Source organism: Poecile atricapillus, chromosome Z, assembly GCF_030490865.1.
Source record: "Poecile atricapillus isolate bPoeAtr1 chromosome Z, bPoeAtr1.hap1, whole genome shotgun sequence".
Classification (NCBI taxonomy): Eukaryota; Metazoa; Chordata; class Aves; order Passeriformes; family Paridae; genus Poecile; species Poecile atricapillus.
The window spans coordinates 99006753-99031819 of record NC_081289.1 but is presented as its reverse complement, the minus strand read 5'-3'; the positions used below and the strand labels follow the sequence as shown (position 1 = coordinate 99031819).

Sequence of the window (25067 nt, the reverse complement as noted above, 5' to 3'; positions counted from 1 at the left end):
ATTCTCCAAACCCTAGCAAACATGTTTTGGTAAAAATTATAAATCTATGTGAAGAAACAGACAGAGGAACCTGGTGGGGTATCTCCCATGACATTTATCATGGAGGACTGGCTGACCTGAGCATCTGCATGACTGTTAACTTTAGACTTTTCTAGTGGTGCCAGGATGAGCCTCTCCAAGATGTCAATTTCAAAATGAAGATTTGCTATATTTTGTTCTAGGTACTAGAAGTTTGATGGTACTTGAGTTCTTTCACAACTGGAAACTGCACTTTGAGACACAGTGTTACGTGTGTTAAGTGGCACAGTGCAATCCACTGCAAAAGCCAGCGAGACTGTGTCAGGCAGAATATACATTTCAGAACTGATGGCTCACATTCTATTTGCATATTTGAGCACAGAGCTTTGAGGATGCAGTAATTAATAGACTCAAAGAATATGCTGAACTGGAAGGGACCCATCCGGATCATTCTCTCCAACTTTTGGCCCTGCACAGCACCATCCCCAAGAGTCACACCATGTGCCCACAAGTATTGTCCAAACCTTTCTTGAACTCTGTCAGGCTTCATGCGGTGACCAACTTCCCTGGAGTGCCTATTCCAGTGCCCAAACATCTTTTCTGATAATCCAGCCTAAACCTCTCCTGACTCAGTCTCATGCCATTTCCTCAAGTCCTGTCACTGGTCGCAACAGTCAAGAGATCAGTGCCTGACGCTTCCCTTGTGAGGATGTTGAAAATCACAACAACGTCTCCCCCTCAGTCTCCTGCAGGCTGAACAGAACAAGTGACCCCCAGCTGCTCCTCACATGACTTCCCCTCCAGACCCTTCACCAGTTTCATTACCATCCTTTGAGCCTTCTCCAAAAGCTCAATGTCATTTTTCCATTGTATCACCCAGACTCGCCCCAGCACTTGAGGTGAGGCCACCCCAGTGCAGAGCAGAGTGGGACAATCCCCTCCCTTGCCCACCGTGCCTGATGCACCCCAGGACACAGGTGGCACTCCTGGCTGCCAGGGCACTGCTGAACCATGTTCAGCTTCTCACTGGCAGGACCCCCAGGCCACTTTCCATAGAGCTGCTCTCCAGCCTCTCATTCCCATCTATAAACACACCCAGGGTTGCCATGGCCCAGGCACAGAACCTGTCGCTTTTCCTCACTGAATTTCATACAGCTGATGCCTGTCCAGCCCTCTCATCTGTCCACGTTTCTCTGCAAGGCCTCTGAGGGAGTAGACAGCCTCTCCCAATTTAGTGTTGTTGACAAACTTGGTATCCATTCCAGTCTTGTGTCCAGGTCATTTATGAAGGTGTTGAAGAGCACAGGGCTGAGGATGGAGCTCTGTGGAACCCCACCAGTGACAAGTCACCGGTCTGATGTCACTCCATTCACTGTAACCCTTTGTGCCTGACCCATGAGACAGGTGCTCACATATCATATGATGTGTTTATTTAGCCGAGTGCTGGATGTTTTGTCCAGAATGATAGTGACAGAGACAGTATGGAAAGCTTTAGTGAAACCCAAAAAGATTACATCACCTGTCTTCCTCTGGTCAGCTGGGTGGGTTATGTTGCTGTAAAAGGAAGTCAGACAATAAGGACTCTCCCCTCATGAAACTACTGGCTGTGACTGATAACCGGGCCATCCTCCACGTGTTTTTCAGTACTCCCAGAATAATCTTTTCCATGATTTTACCAGGCAGTGAAGTGAGACTTCACTGTAGTTTTCAGGGTCTTCCTTCTTGAAAACTAGGATAATGTTCACCAGCTTCCAGTCAGCTGGAACCTCTCCAGATTCCCAAGACTGCATAAAAACCATGGAGAGATGTGATGACATCAGCCAGCTCTTTTGATGAATCCCAATTCCTGGATGAATCCCAACAGGTCCTGTAGATTTGCAGGGATTCAGATGGAGCAGAAGATTCTGAACATGTTTACTGTCAACAGGAAATTGTTTCTGAGTCACAGTCCTCCAGGTCAGGACACTGAGACCCCCTTGGCCCATTATCTGTGTTAAAGACAAAGAATGCACTGAACACCTCTGCCTTGCCCCTGGTCCCTATATGTGAGGTGACTCTCCTCATCCTGTAATGGACTGATGTTATTTCTGCCTTTTGACATTATTACATTTGAAAAGACTTTTTATTGTCCTCATTTCTGGCCAGCTTCCACTCTAGTTGAGCTCTGGCTGCATAAATTTTCTCACCACAGTGGGAAGCTGCACCTCTGTGTTCTCCCCAAGTTACCTGACCTTACTTCCATTGGGCATATACCTTACTTTTTCCCTTATATGCAAGATACGATTCCTGCTCAGCCAAGCTGGCCTCCTGCCTCACCTGCCTGACTTTTAACATTTAGGAGTTGCCTGCTATTGGGCCCCTAGGAGGTGATGTTTAAAAAGTGACCACCATCAACGGACCCCAGCTCTCACCCAAACATTTCCCCAGAGGATTTTACTCACTAGTTCCCTGAGCAGTCTGCTATCCTCACGTCCAGAGCTGAGATTTTGCTGGGATTTCCCCTCCCATCAATAGAGATTTTAAACTCAACTGCTTTGAGGTCACCATGGCCAAGATGGACACCAGTCTCCACTTATGAGAGCCTCTCTGTTGACAAGCAGTAGGTCAAGAAGGGACTCTTTCCCAGCTGGCTCCCTTTGCTTCTGTACAGCTGTCACCAAGGTTTTAAAGAATGTTACAACCTGGGTTGTGCCAGATGTGTGATGGCTCCCAGCTGATTTCTGGCAAACTGAAGTCCTGCGTAAGGACAAGGGCAGTTGATCTGGAAGTGTCCCCTAGTTCCTCAAAGCATCATTGATAAGGGAAGATCCTTACGCTGTTAAATAAAGTTATCTACACCTAGCAAAAATAGCAAAGGCTAGAATTGGACAAAAGCTGCAGCAATGCCACTGCTCCTGAAAAGCCAAGCCCGTCTATCGCACATGTAAGATTAAATAAGAAATTAGGAACCCCATCTGTCTTAAGCACACTGTCATTCCTGAATCGGTTGATAAGCACTGTTGGCATGAAAAATCACAAATCATTTGCAAGGAAATACCACATCTGAAAGTTAGATGGTCGTGTGCACCACAGTGTGAGCTGTGGGACAAGGAGGGTTACAGCAGACACACAAGACAGAGAAACTAGAGTTGTAGGCAATAGTTAAAAACAAGACAGGAAAACAAAATCACAAAAGAGTACACAGGATACACTATCTGGTGGCAGTGATATGATTTACTAGAAGTTAGCAACAGAAATTGTCAGCTAATTATTGAAAACACCAGGAAACTCACAAGCAGTGATAACACAGGTTTGTGAGCAAAGACAGACACTGCACAGGCTGAAGAAGATGCTGTGACACAAAGGCAGGGAGCAGGGAGCTGATCAGGAAAGAGGAGGAGGGCAGTTCTGCTCTTCAGGCTAGGACTGAGCATTGCCAAATTACCAATGATGCTGGAAGCTGCTCCACAATATACTCATGTGCAAAAAATGTGGCTTTGCAAGTATCTGAGCTCACAGATTGATACCATTCTCTTTTATTGGCGTATATAAATTCTCGCTCGCGGTGAGAGACTTCTCCAGGGTCAAGCTGTTCAAGTATAAGCGATTTATTGTAAGAGTAAAAGGAGGGGAGACCCGTGTCCGCCACCAGCCTCGGCATCCACGTGGTCCGGGGGAGGGGAGAGAGAACAGGTAGAACAGGGGAGGTGAGGTTGGATGGGGGAGGGAGGGAGTAAGAGAGCAGAGGGAAAGAGGGAAAAGGCAGAGGGAGAGAGCAGGGAAGACGAGAGGGGTAGGAGCAGGGAGAGGGGGCTGAGAGTTAGGAGTGGGGGAGAGGGGTAAAGGGTAAGAGGGAAAGGCTAAGGGGTAAGAGTTAAGAGAAAAGAGCGAAGAGGTCAGAGTAAAGAGAGCGAAGTTCTTGCTACAATCGATTATATGCTTTCCTATAGTGAATATTCTAATTCTTAGTAACCAATCACCATGAGACACACCCACTAAAGAATTTACATTCAGCCTATGCGCTTCCCTATATTAACATACAGTGTTGCATTTTAGATTCTACAAAACCTTACAAGTTCTTTCCTTGCTTCTTGACCTTTGCATTCTTTATCAGCAGAAGGACATTGTTTTATCAACAGGGATTCTCCTCTAGCTGGCTAAGCTATTGTTCTTTGGTTAACCAGTACTCAGTATCCTAGGACTCTAAGCAGGCTTTCATTTCTACTTTGATTCTAGCCTTCATATTTCCAGAATCTTTTGTTAAACCATCACATTCATAAGGTTTCCCTGTTTCACCTTCCCCAACACTCTTTTCCCTTCTCTCCCAAATCCAAAAGGTATATGTGGGAACCTGCATAAGATTCTCGAAAGCATGAATGAATCTTCAAGTATGTCTGAGTACCAAGAAAACCTGCTATTGATGCAGCTATTAAATGTCCTATGCAAATGAAAACCTTTTAAGTAACTACATCTGACAACTTAGTTTACATTTCTTAAGACCAAAATCACAGAACTCTTTTTTTTTCTTTCTTCTTTTACTGTTTTGTTTCACTACCAGTTTCCTGTGTGACCCTAACACAGGAATGAAACCATTATAATTCAGGATGCATCACTTACTACTGCTAAGGCACTGCAAAAGTGTAACACATCTTCAGCTGGTACACAGCGCAAATAGTAGGCCTAAGAAGCATACCTTTGTCCCTGCAAATTTGCATCTGGTAACTTCTATCTAAGTAAATAAGACCTTTAGAACACTGACCTTTTAGGCAAAGCTTTGAGCATGCTGAATTCTCACACTCTCAAAAATATGGTACAGCATTTCATATAAATTTCTTAGGCTCTCTCAACCTAAGAATAAAGTTGTGTGCTATAGTTAAGGTGGCAAAATGCCCCCCCACAACACAAGTGCTGTTGCCAATAATATTTCAACTTGCATGATCATGCACAGAAATATTCCCAGTAATAAAAGAAAACAATACACTCCTCAGAGAAGGAACAGGACAAAATTGTGTAAGTGTACATCATACATTTATTACCGAACAACTCTCTCAACTCCAAAATTGGGCACAGGGATTAAAAATAAAAATTCATTGCACTACCTAGTAAAGCATTACTAGTAACTCTCATAAAAAATGTACAAATTTTGTTAAAAATTTATCAAGCCTTCAAATGATTTGGTTACAGATATTTATAGTACATTTAAAACTACATGTTAAATGATACAATAGCATATGATTTAAAGAAAACACTTAACAAAATATGATTCCAACAAAAACCATAAGCTTTCATAATAATTAGCAAGTCTGAAACACAAGTAGCAAAATGAGGTAACAATGTACCAAAGGAAAAAACCACAGCTTTTACAAAGGCCCAAAGATAACTCAGTTGAAACTGTTTTCTACAATTAAAATTAAAACAGTTGGTAAGTCTCATCCCAAGTATTATGCATTGTATTAACAGCTGTGAAGTCACATTCAAGAGCCTGTATAAAATGACATACAACACATGGCCTTACTTCTTCTTTCTAAAGAAAGCCAAAAAATGAGACACTGGAATTATCTGTAGGCCTTGATATCCACCAAAACGTCAAATTAAATTGACAGTTTATGCAAAAAAACACAGCAGTGCCAATATGATAAAGCAAACATATTGGAGGTCAGATATTTTTGTTTTTTTGGAGAAAAAAGAGTCACTGGCTGGCAGAAAGGCAATGAACATAAAGGAAGTGTTGCTGAATTCAGGTGCTGTCAGGCACCACGGCAGCTGTGCATAATACATGGCAGTTAAGAGCTGAACATAAATCCCCTGCCCTTGACAGTCACCACAGAGGATGTGGTTGTAGCCTGTCTGAGCTGATTCAAAACACAAGCATGTGTGCTCTTTGTACACACTAACCACGGGAAGCAAGTCCACATTCATCCATGCAAACCGAAGAACCATTCCAGAAGAGATGAGCCATAAGAGTGCAACAATTAATTGCAGGATTTTACCAACTTAGACCCTCCATCTCCTAGATCTCCCATTGTCTCACTGAATTTTAGTGGGGGAAAAGGGACATTTCTCCAGTTCCAGACAGAGAACTATTTTCCCTCAGCTTCAGAAGTATGTGTCTTGTGCACTTGTATCAAGTTTAGAAAAAGTACCCTCTTTCCATGCTTTGAACTGAATACTAAACACAGAAATGTTAGTCAGTTTAAATCTGTACATGGATTTTTTTTCTTTTGCAGTTATATAAAAGAGGCTAAGTTTTGTAAGACATACGTGGCATATGCTTTTTAAACATGATTTTATTTGTTAAAAAAATAAATTTTATTACATGTAATTTAACCTGCTAGGTGCTATTGTGAAAAGCCTATTCTTTAATTCCACTGGAAGAGAGGAAAAAGAAATTCTAATATTTTGAAGTGGAAGTAACGGCATTTTTATTTATTTAGTGTTCCTATGTAAGGATAGGTATGGAAAACTTCACTGTTTTTGAGAACTACCTGCATAACTAAAGAGGAAAAAACATCTAAAACAGGGTAAAATTGTGCTTTTATTTAGCTGCACCAAGAGCTGTGACTGGTCTGTAAAATCTTCAAAGAGGAAAACCAGCATGGTGAACACCCAACACTGTTTGAAATTTTATCTGATACTAAAGCATAGCAGCATACAAAAGCATCAGAAATGATAAAGAATAAACTTAAAGCTGAGACTGGCAGCAAGTTGTAGCAATACTGGTAATTGTGCCACTTGTGCTGCTGCAGCCAAAGTAATGACACTGAATTTATGAGAAGAGTTTAAATGCAAAAAGTGCATCCTTTTAGTAACTGTGGTATATACAGACCTAAAGATTTTGCTAGAAGACATCAGAGATGTTAACAGTGTAAATATTACAAAGAAAGCTCATTTTTTTCAATAGCCCAAATAAAATATTATTCAGAGCACTTGAATAGACATTATCCCCTCCTATTTCACAGAACTGTTCTGGAAAGTATTCCAAATTTCTCCTCTAGTGGAGCACTTTGGAAACTTGATTGCAAAAACCTAGGGAGTTCCTTCTTCCTATTATACTCATCATGAAGTAAGGAAGGGAAGGAAGCAGCATTAGGGCAAGTGAATTCTGCAGGTAATGACCAAACCCTACCTCCTCTTGTGACGGGATGAAAGAAATATGAAATTCTACTTCTCTGAGAAAACACTAAAAAATGTATTTTATTAATGAAATTGCAGGAATAAAATTATAACCTTTTACAAGTTATTTTAGTTACATACCAACTTCCTTGTAGATGACAAAGAATGTATGTGATTAAAGCCAATGTTTATAAGCTAAAAGATGATGTCCTTAGCAAGTGCATTGGGAAAAGTTAAGAGCTGTTCCACAAGATCAGGACACCCTCAGTGTACTTTCTGCTTCCTTTCATGGAAGAAACACATAACTGGTAAACCCAGCTAGAGAATTTAAAAGGAAAACAGAAAAACATTGATATTCATATTAGCAATTGAAAACATTAGTATTGCTAAATGTGATATTGCAACTCTACACTGATAAAATAACTTGTAAATCAGCCATTAAAAAATACAGACTTTGTAACATATGATAAAACCCCCAAGGTTACTCATGTATGAGCAATCAATGCATTCTTTAGTGGTACACACTTGAAGCCTCCAGTGAAAGGGAAGCATAACAGTTGTTTGAATAGCAGTAGGTAGAAAGGTCGTTACACCTGTAAGTACGCTGGGGACAAAATACTAAATGTCTGTAATTGCTGCACCCATTGCATTCAGTGTGCAACTGCAAACACAAGGAAAGGAACCAGTGTACAGTACTAGTACTGTTTAAATAACACACAAGATTATACATTGCAGCATAATTATTACTACACACATACGTTCTCAGTACATGCTGGTATATAGGTTCTCAAACACGCACACACACCCAGCCACAAGCACACTTCACACACCCTCTCACAGGCAAACACACAGTCACACCATTCATCCCCACTCACAGTATCTGAAGGCTCTATATAAGGTAGATTGCTATATTGTTTGGAGCTACCACTTTTTTTTTCTTTTTCTTTTATATAAAAGCACATGCTAAAAGATCACATCCACAGTAATCTCGCAGCAATACTCGGAATGATCACACAAAACCCAGGGAATGTTAGTGCACACACAAAATTAAGCTAAAAAAAAAAAAAAAAAATCTTTGGAGTTCCAATCACACTTGTTAGTATAACAATCCCGTAACTGTGAAGACTAGTTATAAGCTTTATAATTGATTAAGTCACACAGTGCAAAGTAAGGTCCATTGACCCTTTTGTGTAAAAGGGTAGGCTGGAAGCCACATGGGTAGGTAAGTTCAATAGAGTTCATATATACATGTGACCAGAAACACCCAAACCAGATCTGTGCTCTTAGATTGGTCATTCTGAATCACGATGCACTTCTGAAGCATCAGCTCTACATATCGGGCAGGTACGATTTGCCTGTAAAATCAAAAAACAAAAGAGAGTTAACCAGAGTGACAAATACATTGTTAAAGTAATGTGCATGTGACAATGCTATCTGTGACAGCTGAAGAGCAATCCAAGAGAAGACAGAATGTACTTATGCCTTTTCTTAATTTGTTTTGTTATGTTTTGCTTATATTTGAACAGTGTGATAAGTTTGCCAACTCAGAATTACATTTACAAAAAAATAACTGAGCCTTTTATTTTCAAAGACAGACAACAAATAAGGCTCTAGCTAAGTGATGGTGGTTTCATTAATGCAGATTCACAATTACAGTATATAGCAGTCAGATGGATGCAACTAAAAACCTGTACTGTATGCTGCAGAGAAACCCACCAGAACAAACTGAGACATCTTGGGCTGCAAATAAACATTTTGTGTGATGATGTCATATTGTCACCAACTGATCAGGAATGACATCATACTTTGTTTTATTCAGTTATCATAATAGAAAAACATCATAAAGTCTTGGCCAAAGCTGAAAGCAAACCAGGGAAAAAGGGAGGGTCTTTTAGTAAAGTGGAAAGGGAATAAAAAAAAAATAAAGAAAAGATGACCCAACCAAGCAGGTATTCAAATCATGTGCACCACCAGGCCTAGATTTAGCTCTTTTGTGAAACACATACTGAAACTATGTATGAAAATATAATTTACTTTTCTAGCTTCCTTAAAATTGCAGAAACTGTAAGCTTCCAGGAATTACAGAAATCTACTGTGCCAGGATAAAATGAATACTCATGGACACCACACCACTGCTTTTCAAGTAACTTTTCAAGATCCTACATGAACATCTGCTTTAAATTTAGTTGCATTCTTGTGTCTTTCATGAAATGAACTTCCCTCTCCTGGCATTTAATATGACTCTTTGACGTCAAAAGAGAAGTGAGTGGGACATAATATTGTAATATTGACCTTCTAACTTGCCACTCTTCCAGGCAGACTTAATTTTCTGCTGTAACTACAGAGTGCTGCACAATTAATTGATTTATTTATCTTTTTTTATTTTATAGGAATTTATAATTAAAGTGAACTGCATTTAGAATAATGAAACTATAGGGCTACTAGAATCCTCTAAAAACCACTACACTACTTCGGTGTTAACAGAAGTAAAAGAAGTAAAGAAGTAAGCTGAAGTATAGTTATAGTTTGTCTTTTTCCATATATAATACAGCATTTCCTACCTAGCATTTCCAAGTACATTACATACAAAGGCAGGCTGTCCTTCTAAGGTTGCTCTAAACTCTCTGGGTGAAGACAGGTCATGGTGCCAAGCACTCCTCTGGAATGATGACTTTTATTTAATAGAAGAACACATTTCTCATGTTTCTCTCATTCTCATACTTGACTAGAGGATACAGGGTAAGAAGTAGCCAAATACTTTGAAACAAGAGAATTGGGAATACTACAGAAAGTTAAATGGTAACCTCTCTCTTCTTAATTCTGTTTTTTCCTCCTCTGTATTACATCTTCTCTTGTTAACTCTAAGTTTGCTTAAATAGGGAACTGTTTTAGCTGAAGTGGGCAACCTAATGCACTGTTACAGAACATCTCCTCTTACTTGCTCACCACCTAAAAAGATAGGACTGTTAAATATTCCATGCATACAAGTCAAAGCTTTTTCAGTTTCCTTACTTCTCCATCACCACCAACATGCAACCCAAGAGGAGTATTTTTAAAGTGCTCAGATTGAATCACTAATCTTTTACTTATATCTTTCTCTTAAGTGACATATGATGTAATTTAAAAAAGACTCAATTGCACTACATAGTTCTAGAAATAGTCCTAGATATCAGTCCTAGATAACAAATACACTCTCCAAAGAAATGAGATTGAATCAGTAAAAAAGTGACTAACCAATAATGTTTTTCTTTTTCTACCTTGAGGAGTAATATTACAAGTACTAAAAGCTACAATTTTAACTTTCCCTTGTAGAATTTATGAACATGATGGATGGCTGGATGATGTGAATTGGGTGGATGTGGACATAATTATACAATCAAGATACATTTAAAAAACTCTCCAATTCATAAAGGAATGGACAGAAGCAAAACTAAAGCCCAAAGTATTTTCCAGTTATCATCACTTCCAGATGTTAGCTTTTTAATTATAACCAAGTTTAGACAGAGGCTGTAACTAAAATAGACTGGTTTTACTGGTAATTCATTACAGCTTCCATAGCAAAATAGTCTTTATTTCAGCATTTCATATTTCAATATACCACCTCCAAACCACTGTAACTGAACCCACATGATGTGAAAGTATTGTCTTGATGATCCTACACTAGGATGGGTTAACCTTGTCTATCTTACTTTGCACTCAGCTCTGGAGTAACAATGTCAATGCAAGTTTTACTAGACTTAACTGTACCCCTCTACATTTTGATTGTATATCTTGCACCTCATTCTAAAGATTATCTTTAGAAAATACTACATGTGAAGATCTGTTAGAAAATGCGGTTTCTAAGGTGGGACAGAACATCAGCAAAACTATTTCACTGCTAGAATATGCTAGTACACTATGACTATGAAAAATCGCTAACACACTACAATTATGAAAACAGACTAAAGTAAATATACTTTTTTTCTTTTTTCAGTTCCAAATTCTATTCCCAGTTCATTAGCAATTGAAAGGACTAACTCTCAACTTTAAAACTAACATACTGAGTCCCAAAAAAGATTAATTCAACATGCTTGTCTGACTCCTGAGTGCGATGTCAGGTAAGAAAAAGACAAGCATTATACTTTCCTGGAATGTTCCTCTAACTTCCAGAAACCTGCAGATCAGGGGTTCTATGAATCAGAAGTAAATTTTTTTGAAGTAAATTAGTAGCCTGGAAAGACCTGTCTTTAAAGAAATCCACATAATAAACCACAGCATCCACTATCTCACAGGCTACATCAAATGGCACTTTCTTTTTTTTTTTTAATAATGCAGAGAGAATACTATCCCTGGATACTCACTGCACACACCACAAACAACTTAAGAGAGTTTCTTGCAATGAAAGATTGACACATGTAGTGTAGATGCTGCTTGACGGGGGAGACATTGAGGAACACCACTTCAATACATAGATTCTACTCCAGAGGAAAGCTGATAATATTATCAGCTGGAGTCTGTGCTTGTGGCATTTTAGCATGGCAATAAAACAACCAGATGCTGACTCTTGAGCATGTATGTGAATTCAGATACTTTTGGACCACTTCTACCAAAAATTATAAGCATTACAAATAGTTACACTGGCCCTAGATTTTGTAGAAGCTTTAGACTTAGACTACCATGGGTACTATAGCCAAAGGGCAATTCCACATCCCTTTTTTTCAAATCCTTATTATTCTTGGTATCTTCTTAGCAAAAAAATACTTTCAATATTAATTTGATTTTTTCATTCTCTGCACTGCATATTTAGCATTTGTCTAAGATATGATGCCATATTTATGATGCCATAAAGGCAAGAGGGTTTTATTTCTCTCCAAAACAACGAACACCATCTCTAATTTTCTAGGGACCATACTAACATAAGATCACTGCAGTTTCCAATGTTCCACAAAACAGACTAAATTGATTAAAGCTGAATAGAATAAAATAGTCAAAAAAATGAGGCAAGATGGGAATCAATACCTTGCTTGCAGTAGATATGGCTCAATGCAGCCTGTAGAAATGTCTGCCAAAACCTACTTGTATTTCTTGCTCTTCTCATGTTCTGCACAGCTGCTATTTAATCAGTGCTCTTACTGGGTGGTACTGATTCTTGAGCCTTTGTTTTTTGCTCAAATTCTCTTGGATGGCTAAATAATTTTGTAAAACTATAATTTCTATTTGTATATATTACATTTCTGTGTATATGCATAAATCTAAACGCACACATGTAACCCCTTTATTTGTCCCAGAAACAAACAATAGCAAAGTGGGGAAGGAAATATGTTGGAATTCATTCTTGCACATTATCTGGTGCACTGGCTGGGAAATGAAAATTGGTGAATCTAAACTACTACAGCAAGCAATGTAAAACAGTTGAAGCCACCATCACCATCAAACTCTGTATCATACCTCCTATACTATTTTCTTTTTTTCGAATCTTCTTTAGTGGTTCATATTACTCAAATGCACAATTATTGTTTTAAGCAAATGGGAAACACAGTAAGAGATGTCAACACAAACAGCTGTATTCATACACATTTTCCCTTGTGCCAAATACTGTGAAGAAACGATCTTCATCAATTATTAGAATAATGTAGTATCTAGGCAGTGCTTCCATTCTGCTGGCATTTTTAAGTATCAGAAACATGAAACAAGATAAAATGAAATGGAACAGCAAAATATCCCCACCCTCTCCTACAAAATCACATAATCAATTTCATCTAGGATACAATTACTTTTTCTTACCTTCAGCCATTTATCAACACACTTGGCATGGAACTCGTGGTTACAGGGTAAGACTCTAAGTAGCTGCCTTGACTCAAAATCACACATGCACACCACACATCTAAAAAAGACAGTGAAGTTCAAATGTATCTGCTATGCAAGAACAACACAAATATGCAATTCCATACAAAACCTTACAGGTATGATTGCAACACAGTAGCTAGTTTACTCTTTCAGTAGCTACAGTGATCTACATCTGACAATGGAAACTGAGATTTGACTCTGGGGTTTTATGTGTGTTTTGTTGTTTTTTTATTTACTGTGCTTTCACATCACAAAGCAAGTACTCTCGCTCTTCTGACCTAGCTGTTACTGCAAATTAAAGAAAATAAAATCAAGCCACCTAAACTATGGATCTTTGAAAGATACCAATATACTTACAATGTCTGCTCTGACTGGTGATTGTTTGGATTGAACCTGTAGGATGGAAGCTGCTCAATGTCTGCTTTTGTTAATCCCCGTGGTTTGGCTTCTCCCAGACGTTCTGCCAAATTCAGCAGTGCCTGCAAAACATGGAAACCAGACATATAAAAATTCACTGATCAAACAGGCTCCGTTTCCATTAGTGCTGGGGACTACCATCATATCTCACTACCTCAGCTGCTAGCACAAAACACCCCTCTATCAAGAAACGTTTAGAACTTTAGTTCTCCCATACAATACAAACTCCTTGGAAAGTCTTTCAGAACTTAACCATCTTTGTAATTATGTAAGATATTATCTCTGGTATTTCAAAACCCACCTCCCAAGGACTCAAATTCCAGTTAGTCCTGTGACTACATGCACAGCTCAGTAAGTAATTAGCTTCTGAGGGATCGCCTCACCCTGCTATGAAATTAACAGTGCTGGTGACCAGAAAAAAACTGTCAACTAATTTCCTTGAATTATGAACGTGAATTTGGTCTTCTGAGAGAAATCATAAATTGAATGAGACAGCCTATGATTCCCACTCCATGTCTTGGGCTAGCTGGAATTAAATATGGAGATTTTATCTTCAATCTAGAAAACAAATACATATCATCGAACTTTAAGCACTTTCTTGGCTGCTAATTTTTGTTATTTTTCTCTAAGCCAACAATTGCAACTAAAATCCTTTCATGTATATAATTTGCAATCTGTCGTGTATTTAACTCACGTTCCTTCATGAGGGTCCTAGAAAACAATGTCACTGGGACAGAGAATCAGTCTACAGAAAAGATCCTACGAAATGGTATTGATTTCTTAAACTTATGAACTAGGGCCCAAATTCTCAGAAGACATTGCTTCTTCTGAACCACCATAGAAGTTATTACAGAAGCGCTCATTGTTAAACTGAAGACGTGCAACTACAGAGATCTCAACGGGAGCACAGCCAAAGAGATGCAGAAGTCAGGGTTAATGATGACTAACTTAGGAGAAATCAAATGGAATCCATTAGCTTCAGAACCAGCAAAGAAACAACAGTTGGAACAGCCCCATAATTATCTAGGATATTTAAGAGGGTTCTGCATCTCTAGATGTGAATTACCATCCTCTCTAGAGAGCAAGAAGAAAATGCAGTAAGGCAATTTTATAAACATTACGTTTAGATTAATTAATCCTATGATATTAAAACTATTCTGAAAGTTACACTCATAAAGTCATTAACTTACCCTTTTCTTTTGAAAGTGTTTCACTTCTGTTTGGTATTTAAAATAAATTAAATTTTGAAAGGAGAAGAGTAGCATGGAGAACATAAAAGTTGAACAATTTAATGATTACTAGACTGGATAGGTGAATTCTGGGAAAGAGCAATAGACAAGAAAGCTAAACACTTCTAATATCCAGTATTACAAAAAAAAATCTGAAAGGACCATTTTTGGATTCTATCTTCACAGTCACTATATTTTTTTGAAAGGCAAAATCAGGCTTAAAAGCAAAATATAATAAAATTTTATCTATTGCTTGAGCTAATATCTGTTCTTTAAAGGTAGTTGTAGTTCACACACCAACCTCATAGTTTTCTACCTCTCCATCTTCCACATCCAACTCAAAGCTGAAAGCTGGTCCAACTGCCGGTGGCACTGGGAGCATTGATCTACCACGAGAGCAAACAAGGATAATGTTCAGCATCTTGCTGAAGGAAAGCACAGAAACATCTGGCAGAGGTAAAGTAAGCTTTCTGATGCCTCTCAAACCAACATGTTCTCAGAACTGGCAAAAATGTTATGTTTGAAGTCAAGAATAGACATTTGAAGTGAAAGAGTCACAGGAAAAAGCTTTTTCTGACATTGGGAACGCTGACTTTTTAACCGCATGCGCGTTTCACTCGGTACTTTAAACCAACAATAATCTAATTATCACAGACCACGGAGACCAAAAACTGACAAAAAAATTGAAAAAAAAATTCTGGTTTTAAATATGTTTTATTTCTTTAAATGGATAAAAGACCATCAAAGAGGAATGCTAAGTTCATTTAGATCTCCAACATAAAAGTCTTGCAACTTCTGCAAGCCTAAAACACACAGTGAAGATAAATATGATTTGCTACCAAACTTCCATCCTGAAAGCAAGCACAAATTCACTTTCTCATGTACTGTGATGTTGGTTAAAGCAGAATCCTTTCAGACTGAGAGATCAGAGAGATGTTTTTCTGGTTGTATACTACTATGTCTTTTTACCCCCCTAGGTAGTACAATGGGTCAAAACTTCATCCACAGACATGGAAATCACAAATTCAAAGCACTAATATAGTAGAATCAGAATTACTGTGCCACATCATGTCCTCAATGAATAGGCAAGAAGCTATGACTTTATTTTCAGACTGCAAGAAGAAAAGTTGAACAACTTTGCTGAATCAGATTTCTGGTGCCATTTTCATGCTACGTCTGAAATTGCACAGAGAGAATCTACAGATCTGGTGTCTTGGTTATTTCCTTGTCAATGTCACCTCTGCCACCAGAAACTGAATCTTTGTTTTCCAAATATTTAAATCTTACTTCCAATATAGAACACAGAAGACTAGTACATCTCATGTGACAGACCCAGACTCTCTGGAAGAGAGTCTACCTTAACACACTACAAATAATTCCTAAATGTTAATTGTCCCACATCTTTTCCAGAAACAGATAATCAGAGGCAGAACAGAAATATGGCAGCTGTGACAGAGTAGCACTTCAGCCAATGAAGAGTAACACATCACAGAAGTTCCCACTCTTGTGATTTATAAATAAGAACCAAACCAAATTAATTTATTCCATAAGTGAAGACTCCTACAACTTGATCCTACAGTGTAACTATGCCTCTGTAAGAATACCACAGAACTATGATTTAAAATCTGTTGAAGATTTTACCAAGAGTTCAGAAACAAGAGGCTAACTGTGCCTCAAAATAACTACAAAACTACACTGAACAAAAACTATTTACTTGTATTTTTCCTTGCTCAGTGGTGTAGGTTATTCAAAACAGGCTGAAAAGTTTACACAGAAACGGAAGTTTTCCTCTGAGACAGAGGTGAAATATGAGTGGTCTCTGGTAGAGTCCAACCATAAAAAAGTGCCAAGATGCTTGCTGACTTCTTAATAGCCTACATGGAAGCAAATGTACTTTTCACTTACAGCACATAAGGTAATAGGCTGGGATGGTAAGGGTGTGGTGGTATTGGCTGCTGTGATCGGTATCTGCTGCGCCCTGTGAGTCTTCGAGGCATAAAAGGTGGGTAAGGCTGCAAGAAAGAAGAAAATAAGCTTCAACTGAAACTTGTGGAACTGGAACTTGTGTCCAGTTTTGGGCTCCCCAGCACAAGACAGACATGGACATACTGGAGAGAGTCCAACAAAGGGTCACTAAGATGGGACTGGAGCATCTCACGTGTGTGAAAAGGCTGAGACAGCTGAGCCTGTTCAGCCTGGAGAAGAGAAGGCTCCGGGGGATCCTATCAATGTATATAAATACCTGAAGGGAGGGTGCAAAGAAGACGGAGCCAGGCTCTTTTCAGTGGTGCCCAGTGGCAGGACCAGACACAATGGGCACAGACTGAAACACAGGAGGCTCTGTCTGAACATCAGGGGACACTTCTTTAATCTGAGGGTGACTGAGCACTGGCACAGGCTGCCTAGGGAGATGGTGGAATCTCCCTTTCTGGAGATACTAAAAAGCTGGCTGGACATAGTCCTGGACATCCAGTTTTAGGTGGCCCTGCTTGACCAGAAAACCTCCCTTTCAACCTTATCCAGTCTGTGAGTCCATGATTCAACATTTTCTATGCTTAATCTCTACCCTCAGTAATGAAATCCACTGTCAATAAATCATTATTTTAAAAATCCATACTCTGCTAAAATCTATAAGAATCTCAGCCTCAATTTTAAACTACTATTCCCATCTATAATATATAATCATACCACTTCATGTGAGAAAGTGGTAATATACAACAGAAATCCTTACAAGTTCTTGTGTGTTTACTGTTGGTATAGTTTGGGAAACAGGATGTGAATTACTGACCCTCTTGTAAATATAAAAGGCTACGGCACTATTATGCAGGCCTGTGCATAAGCAGTTGAGTAAAGAAGCCCTTAAAATCTCATTAAAAATGAGAATTTTAAAAAAATCCGTTTAAAAAACCTCTAACATTTAAGCAATGATATATATTTACATTTAGGCTTAAAGGCTTGAAGTGTTTCAGGTGTATGTGGGAGGTTTAATCACTATAATTTCTGCAGCTGGACAACACACAGAGAGACACTCAAGCCCAAAGTTTCAATGCATTCATTCCATGGATAAATCAGGGCGCTTTTTGTCATCTTTTAGTAAAATGTTTTTGTATTTTCTACAACTGAAATTCACGTGTTCCTACTGAATTCATATTTGAGGCTCTTAAGACCTTTTTTTTTAAACAAAGAACACCAATCTAAGCCTTTACTGACACATTTTTCTTACATGTTTGAAATCTGAAAGCACAAGAGCCCAACACCCCAATGACTAACCTAAAATCCCCTCATTTTACATTATATTATAATTACATAAATTATAATTAGATAGCCATACATAAAAACGACACATGAATATAAACACAATGCAAAAGAACCAGGTTCCTTTTGGTTGAAGTCTAAAACAAGATGTATCAAGTATTAATTTTACCACTTTGTGAATTCTGCAATCCAAAAACATAATTAGAAACTGTTGTGTTCATGGAATGAGAAAGAATCAGAAATGCAGCTATTCTATTGTAATGTTAATGCAAATAAAGCCTTATAAAGATTTATTATTACTTTATAAAAGGCCACATGGTTACTTGTAATATGTCTCTATTCTACTCCTTAGCAATACACAGCACAGAGCTGAGGCATCAGAGAGAACAAATGCTACAATCTGCAGAAAATGGTATTATGTTCCCTATCTACTTCAACAACCAAACTTAAAAATTAAGGAAGTCTGACTCCAAGGAAAACATGTATGATTAGACTGACTCATCTAACAAGCATACTTGAATAAAATACAAGCAGTTTATGGAAGCTTTCAAGTGTCCTGGACTCCAGAGTGTCTCACAGTGCCTGAAAACTTCATTCAAAATCAGTACACTTTTAAATTAGGAGTAAGTTGATCACTTTTTGAAATGGTGGACATTAATGTGAACCTTCATAAAAACGGCAGCAAGCATTTGACTAGGCTCTGTGATTTCAAGGAGACTCAGTAAAGACGAGGCATCTGCCTATCCCGCAGCTGCAGGGCCTAAAATTTAATTATTATTTAAAATTTAAATAACAATATGCCCCTAAAACCACTGACAACTGACAACTTCATGCACATGTCAAACAATAAAAAATCTAATTTTTTCTCCCAGCATCACACAGGCAGGAGAGGGGGTATTTTAGTTTTTTTTTTTAATAAAGTGACCCGAATGAAACAACCACAACAACAACAACAAAACCTTGACCCATTTCAGGACTAGTATAATTGCAGATTGAAGCGCAAGACAAAGATCCCAGAAGTAGCATCACTGAACACACCACAGAAGCACACAATTCAACAAAATTCAACACAGATTTTATCCTGCACCACTTTAAATTTTATTTTGTGCTGCTGTAGTTGAATTGCCTGTCAATCCCCTGAAAGCTGACTTATATCCAGCTTTATAACATGGCTATATTTATAATATACGGTGTGGTCCAAATTACGGAAGCACTCTACAACTGCTTAAAGAGAATAACTGCTTTTAAAGAATTCTGGCTTTCTTGAGCTTTGGAAACTCAACATGATGAAGAATTAACTAAAAGAAACAACTGTTTTTCTAAACTGTACTAACCAATTCTTGCAAAAGAAGTCCTGGACTATGTGACAACATGGAAGTTTTCTAAGTAAATCCTGCTGCACTCTGCAGATAATGTTACTGGAAATAATTTGCTGGTGTCATTAAATTATCCTTGACTGGATTAATACAAGCTTAAAAAAATTCCACAGTATGCAGCTATTCCAACAATGGAATATGATTGTAAAAGTGTGACTTTTTAACCGAATGTACTACAGAATAAGGATCAAGAATGTTAATGCAGTATGAAAGACAATGTAGCATAGGAAACAATACTTACTACCCCAAATGACACCTCCTGGTGTAATGGATCATGGGCTAAGAATTGAAGAGGAGCTGAGGGAGGCAACGTTGGTGGATGGGCTGAGGGAGGGTATGTAAAACCTCCTACAGGAAGATGTTCTCCAAGCAATTCTACATCATTTTCTATCCTTTGAAGTGGCTACAAAATAAAAAAAACAAAACAGAGATAGCCTTTGTTGCAATAATAGAGATGAAATCTTTTCCCCAGTAAAGAACTGAAGTGCCAGCTGTATATTCTGTGCTGCTGTGATCAATTTTATAGTAACTCTGTGAACAATTCCTAGGTCATTAAAACTAACCAAAAAAAGCAAAGACAACACTACACATTTGATATAAATTCACCTTTTCCAGATAGCCATGCTTATAGACCAGGAATTTATGTGATCTAGCAAATATAGGGGTGACTGTAATTTCCTGTATCTTGCATTTTTCAGGACAAATATTTACTCTCCTTCTTGTCAGGCTGCTCTAATTGTATAATATGCCAGACAAAAAAAAACCAAAAAAACAAACAACCATAGACAAGAACTGAAATTGTGCCAGAAAAACTGAAAAGTAGAGGGAAATCACGGTGGTTCCAGTAGATGAAACTGATAATGATATCCAGAAAGTAAGCAGAGACTTTCCTAGGAGGGTCATGCAAGCAGTCCTAACAAGTAGTCCTGAGGTTTTAGAACGATGAGATTTGTTTCTAGTCAAATCTATTACATCAGTCAGGTCCAGAAATGCCCAAGAAACAACCAGGAATTCTCACTGTTTCATAAATCCATAATTTTCTGTTACTGACACTGAATTCCACCATTTTAAGAAATTCAGCTAAGGAAGTCACCTTGTGGAACCAAAGGAATATTCCGTTTTCCTGCTACACACAACAAACAAGATATTCTTGAATTACTATGATACAACCTTTTTGGCAGAACTGAAAGCTGACAGGCAAGCCTAGATAACAAACTAAGTAAGCAACTTGAGCTGAAACCTGAGTCCATACATTTTCTAAAGCTAAGTCTTGTAAAGATTTCTACCATAAAAAAACACTTTGTTAGAATGATGGAGTCTGTTCTCCCATCACTGTAATGAAGTGATTTCAATCCTATCTACACCAGAGATATGGCATGAAGGAGTCTCAGCAGTATTTGCAACAATAAAGTTATATTCTATTTCTGTGTTACTGAAATATCTACATCTTCTACTCAGCAGGGCAAACAAATGGACAAGTACTCAGATAACCACATAGAAAGAGTGGTAGGCCAGAACTATAAACCTGATTTCCCCCTAAATCTAAAACAGGGTCACATTTTCCCATGTCTGCATAGTCCGTTTCACTAAGGTAAATCTGCTTAAGTGACAACATCAGTAACTTTCACAAGTGTAAAGAGAATGTCCTAGGAAAAGGATTGGTCATTTAAAAATTAATCAAGAAGTAATCCAAAAGAAACATGCAATTAAAGCAACACGGTGCTTTTTTCTCTGCTAAGCTTTTCTCCGAGATGCCTACTATGCTTATACAACCTCCTCCAGATTCTATTCTGCCTCCTGGGAAAGAAATACCGGATGGTGAAGGAAATACCCATCCTTCTGAGAAGTAAAAGCCTATGGAGAAACAGCATAGACAATTATGAAATCCGAAGTGAAACAGTGCTTTTCATTTTCATACCAAGCAGGTATTTCAACAATTTTAAAGAAAATCCTTGTTTCCTCACTCAGATGTCAGTACTATGTGCCCATCCAGCCCACCAGTTCTACTGAGGGTGGAGTAAGAAGCATTACTTACCGACCGTGACTGCTGTGCTTGGAAAGGAACAAATTGTCCTGGAGGAGGTAAGTGAGGAGGGTGGTGTGTAGAGATATGAGGAGGATGCAAAAGAAATGGGTCACTAGAAATGAGGGGTGGAAATGCTGCATATGGTACAGGTAGGTGCTGGACTGAGCACGCCTGAAGCATCTGAAATAAAATGAAAACAGTACATTTTTGGAGCATACACATTCCCTATACAGTGTTCTATATTCTATGCATTTATTATGGAAAGACATAATTGCAACAGAACAGTTATTTAGCCTTGCCGAAAAAGCCTCCAAAATACACATAAATAATAACACACTCAAATACCCAAGGAACAGTGATTACCACAGAACAGGCTCTAGGAAGTAGTAGTGTGACATCTGCTATGAGCTGCTCATGAGGTCACCAGGAGTCTGGATCTTCAATACTCCAGGGTTAGACAGGCTCCTAACTTATGAGCAGACACCGTTATCCTAGTTTATTTCATTTTTCCTCCATATAATCATCAAAACAAAATGCCAAAGCAATGGTCTTGCAACCACCTTAAGCTCCAGATGCAGGTGAGGGACTCAACTGTCAGATCGTGCCTCAAGACCTCTGCTGCCTCATATACCATGAATAATTCCTACAGTCTGCTCCATTTTGCACTTTTGGGTGAGTTCTATACTCTAAAAGCAGCTCCTTAGTGACATATTACAGGAAATAGCTTTTTCTCTCCTTCTTTAAATTCCTGACACAAAAGCAACTTTAGGCACTAATGTTTGAACGAACATTAAGATGATGCAGGCACTGGGGAACAGCAATGTGCTTTGTGGCATTGTTCAGTTTTATGTCCACCTTTATATATGGAGGAGCAAGGAACCTGCATTCTCTTTTTTGTTGCACTTTGATCCTTTGTGAGAGTGTCAGGCATTTCTTTTACACTTTTAACAATTACAAGACTATTTAATTAAGATATTAATTATCCAATCTTGAAAAGAAAGACCACCCAGTTTTGAGCTCTCACTTTTTTTTTCTTATTGGTTATGCCACACAGCATACATTTATATATTGATTATAATAGCATAAAATAATAAAAGGAATTAATTGAACATTATATTTCTGCAGTGGAGGTGAAACTATCATCTCAATTTGCTATGATCATGACCAAACATAAAACTTCAAATACACCAAAACACTAGTAGATTAATTTGATCCAGCTACTATTTTTAATTTAAATGCTGACTGGTTCTTTTCCCTCAGTTACTACACAATTTTTTCTAAAAAAACAAAACAAAAAAGTCTTTAACAGTGTTTCTATGGTTATAATACGTTTTTATTTTATTTTACTAAATTGAAAACTGTCCTCTGAAATAACTGAAGATAAATTTGCAGGTAGAACATCTCACAATCTCTTTCAAAACATGAGATTCTTTGGGAAACACTGAAATAAGATTCTACATGGTAAAGATTACCATAGCTGCTATATGTTTGGAAATGTTTGACTTGTGCTATGCCCATGTCACTTTTTAAAGTTAGGGCAAATGAGCCCACGCTGACTTCCAAGCAGAAAGAAATTAAAATTACATGTTTATTCATTCAAGCTTTTAAAAAGTTCTTCAATTTGGAGATATCATAGAATGACCTGGGTTGGAAGGCACCCTAAAGATCATACTGCTCCAAACACTCTGCCATGGGCAGGGACACCTTTTACTAGACCAGGTTACTCAGAGCTTCATCCAAGCTGGCCTTGAACACTTTCAAGGATGTGGCATCCATAACTTTTCTGGGCAACCTGTTCCAGTGCCTCACCACCCTCGTAGTAAAGAATTCTTTTTCCTAATATATAATTTAAACAAACTCATTTTCTGTTCAAAAACATTCCCCATCTTCTTCTGTGACTACATGCCCTTACCAAAACTCTCTGTCCAACATTCTTGTAGGCTCCTTTCAAGTACTGGTGTTAGGGTTCCCCAAGGCCTTCTCTTTTCCAGACTGAAAAACCAAATTAGCTCAGCCTTTCTTTATATGAAAGGTGCTCTATTCCTCTGAGCATCTTGGTGTCCCTCCTCTGGACTCACTCCAGCAGTTCCATGTCCTTCCTGTGCTGGGCATCCAGAGCTGGATGCAGGGTTCCAGGTGGGCTCTCACCAGAGCAGAAGGGCAGAATCCCCTCCCTCCCCTGCTGCCCACGCTGCTTTGGATGCAGCCCAGGACACGTTTGGCTCTCTGGGCTGGGAGTGCCCCTGGCTGGGTCATGTCCAGCCTCTCACCCACCAGCAGCCCCAGGGCCTTCTCACAGGGCTGATCTCCATCTGCTCAGGCCCAGCCTGTGTCGGTACAACCCAGATGCAGCACATTGTGTTTGGTCTTGTTAAACCATGTGAGATTTCATATGGACCCATTTCTCAAGCTTGTCTATGTCCCCCCAGATGCCATCTTGTCCTTTGAAGAACTTTTAAAACTGATGAAGATATTTAATAAATGGCATTTATTTACTTCATAGTTACACATGCAGTGAGAGACAAACACTGTGAAAATAACAAAAGGCAATTGCGAAGTTCACAGATGAAGCTGGTGAACAAACTGACATGCTGGAGTGCATGGGCTACCCTGAGATGTATTTTTAGAGGCTGGAGAAATTGGTTGACAGGAACTATGAAAAGTTCAAAGGCAAATGTGAAGTCTGGCACTGGAGAAGAGTAACTCAATGGATCAGGACACTCTGAGACTAATTGGCTGCAATCAGATTTGCAGAAAAAAAGTGTGGCTGTGGTGGACATATACGTAATACCCATAATGTACCCAGTCAAAAAGGCCTATGGCATGTTGGGCTGCATGGCTAAGAAAGTAACTGGTGAAGCCAGTGAAGTGATTCTGCCCTTCCATTCAGAAACTGTGACATTAATCTCAAGTCCTGGGCCCAGTTTTCAGCCTCCAGTGCCAAACAGAGACAATGACAACATGATGACCAGGTCTTGATGAAAGTCACAATGACCAGTGACTTGGAGAAAACTGCATAAAAGAGCAGGCAGAACTAGACTTATTCTTCTTTAAAAGAGAAAACTAAGCAAAAACCTTATCCCTATGTCTAAGTATTTCTGAGAGTGGACAGGAAGACTCCTCCTCAAGAAGAAAAATAAAAGAGCACAATGGGACCAAGAAATACAACACAGATAAAACAAAGAAAACTCAAGTAGAAATTCTTCATCGTAAGGACAGTCAAACACCGCAGCAGAAGCTTAGAGGTGTTCTGAAATCTCCATACTTGGAAGTTGGTACTGCAGCAGACAACCTCCGGAATCCCCACTTAACTTAAAACTACTCCTCGATTTTATGCTTTAACAGAAGAAAGCATGAAGTCTCCCTGCTGAGGCTACAGAAACTGAGCTGTTTATATTCACATGTACTGGATCTATTCTCTCAACACACTTGATTAACTGCTGAACACTCAAAACAAAAACCAGAGCTTTACTCCTATATGTATCAAAAGGACAGATGCATTATTGAATAACAATACATTTTATGAATTGCACAGATAATATACTTATTCAAAACACAGGGTAAGACTATTAGTATCATTTGGATGGATTTCTCTAAGTCCCAATACAGTTTCAGATTTTTCTCTGTTGTTTCTTAAGACATGTTGCTTTTTACCTTGCTGAATTTACTATGAAAGTATTGTTCCAGTCTCTAAATACTTATTCTGAGATTGCTTTGTTCCACTAACACCACCACTAAAGAGAAGAAAAAGGCTGTCTCTCATGCTGCCTCAGGGATACACACCAGTTTATGTAACACACTTTCACCAATTTGATGGGTAAGGGGAAC

General features: G+C 38.6%; 1 protein-coding gene across 7 annotated transcripts in view; it reads right to left on the bottom strand.

Annotated features, from left to right (window-relative positions):
* Window positions 1-8000: 8000 nt before the first annotated feature.
* The window catches only part of RNF38 (ring finger protein 38), a 103187-nt gene continuing 86120 nt past the window's right edge, over window positions 8001-25067 (bottom strand). For 6 of the 7 annotated variants that reach the window (XM_058865325.1, XM_058865327.1, XM_058865330.1 and 3 more), the window contains 7 exons: window positions 21249-21419; window positions 19455-19616; window positions 16488-16594; window positions 14884-14968; window positions 13294-13415; window positions 12874-12973; window positions 8001-8465 (listed from right to left, as the gene is read on the bottom strand). In XM_058865325.1, the coding sequence (XP_058721308.1) occupies window positions 8403-8465; window positions 12874-12973; window positions 13294-13415; window positions 14884-14968; window positions 16488-16594; window positions 19455-19616; window positions 21249-21419 (810 nt within the window). In that variant the 3' untranslated portion in view covers window positions 8001-8402. The remainder of the gene's footprint in view (window positions 8466-12873; window positions 12974-13293; window positions 13416-14883; window positions 14969-16487; window positions 16595-19454; window positions 19617-21248; window positions 21420-25067) is intronic. The other variant, XM_058865326.1, reaches the window with a different exon arrangement.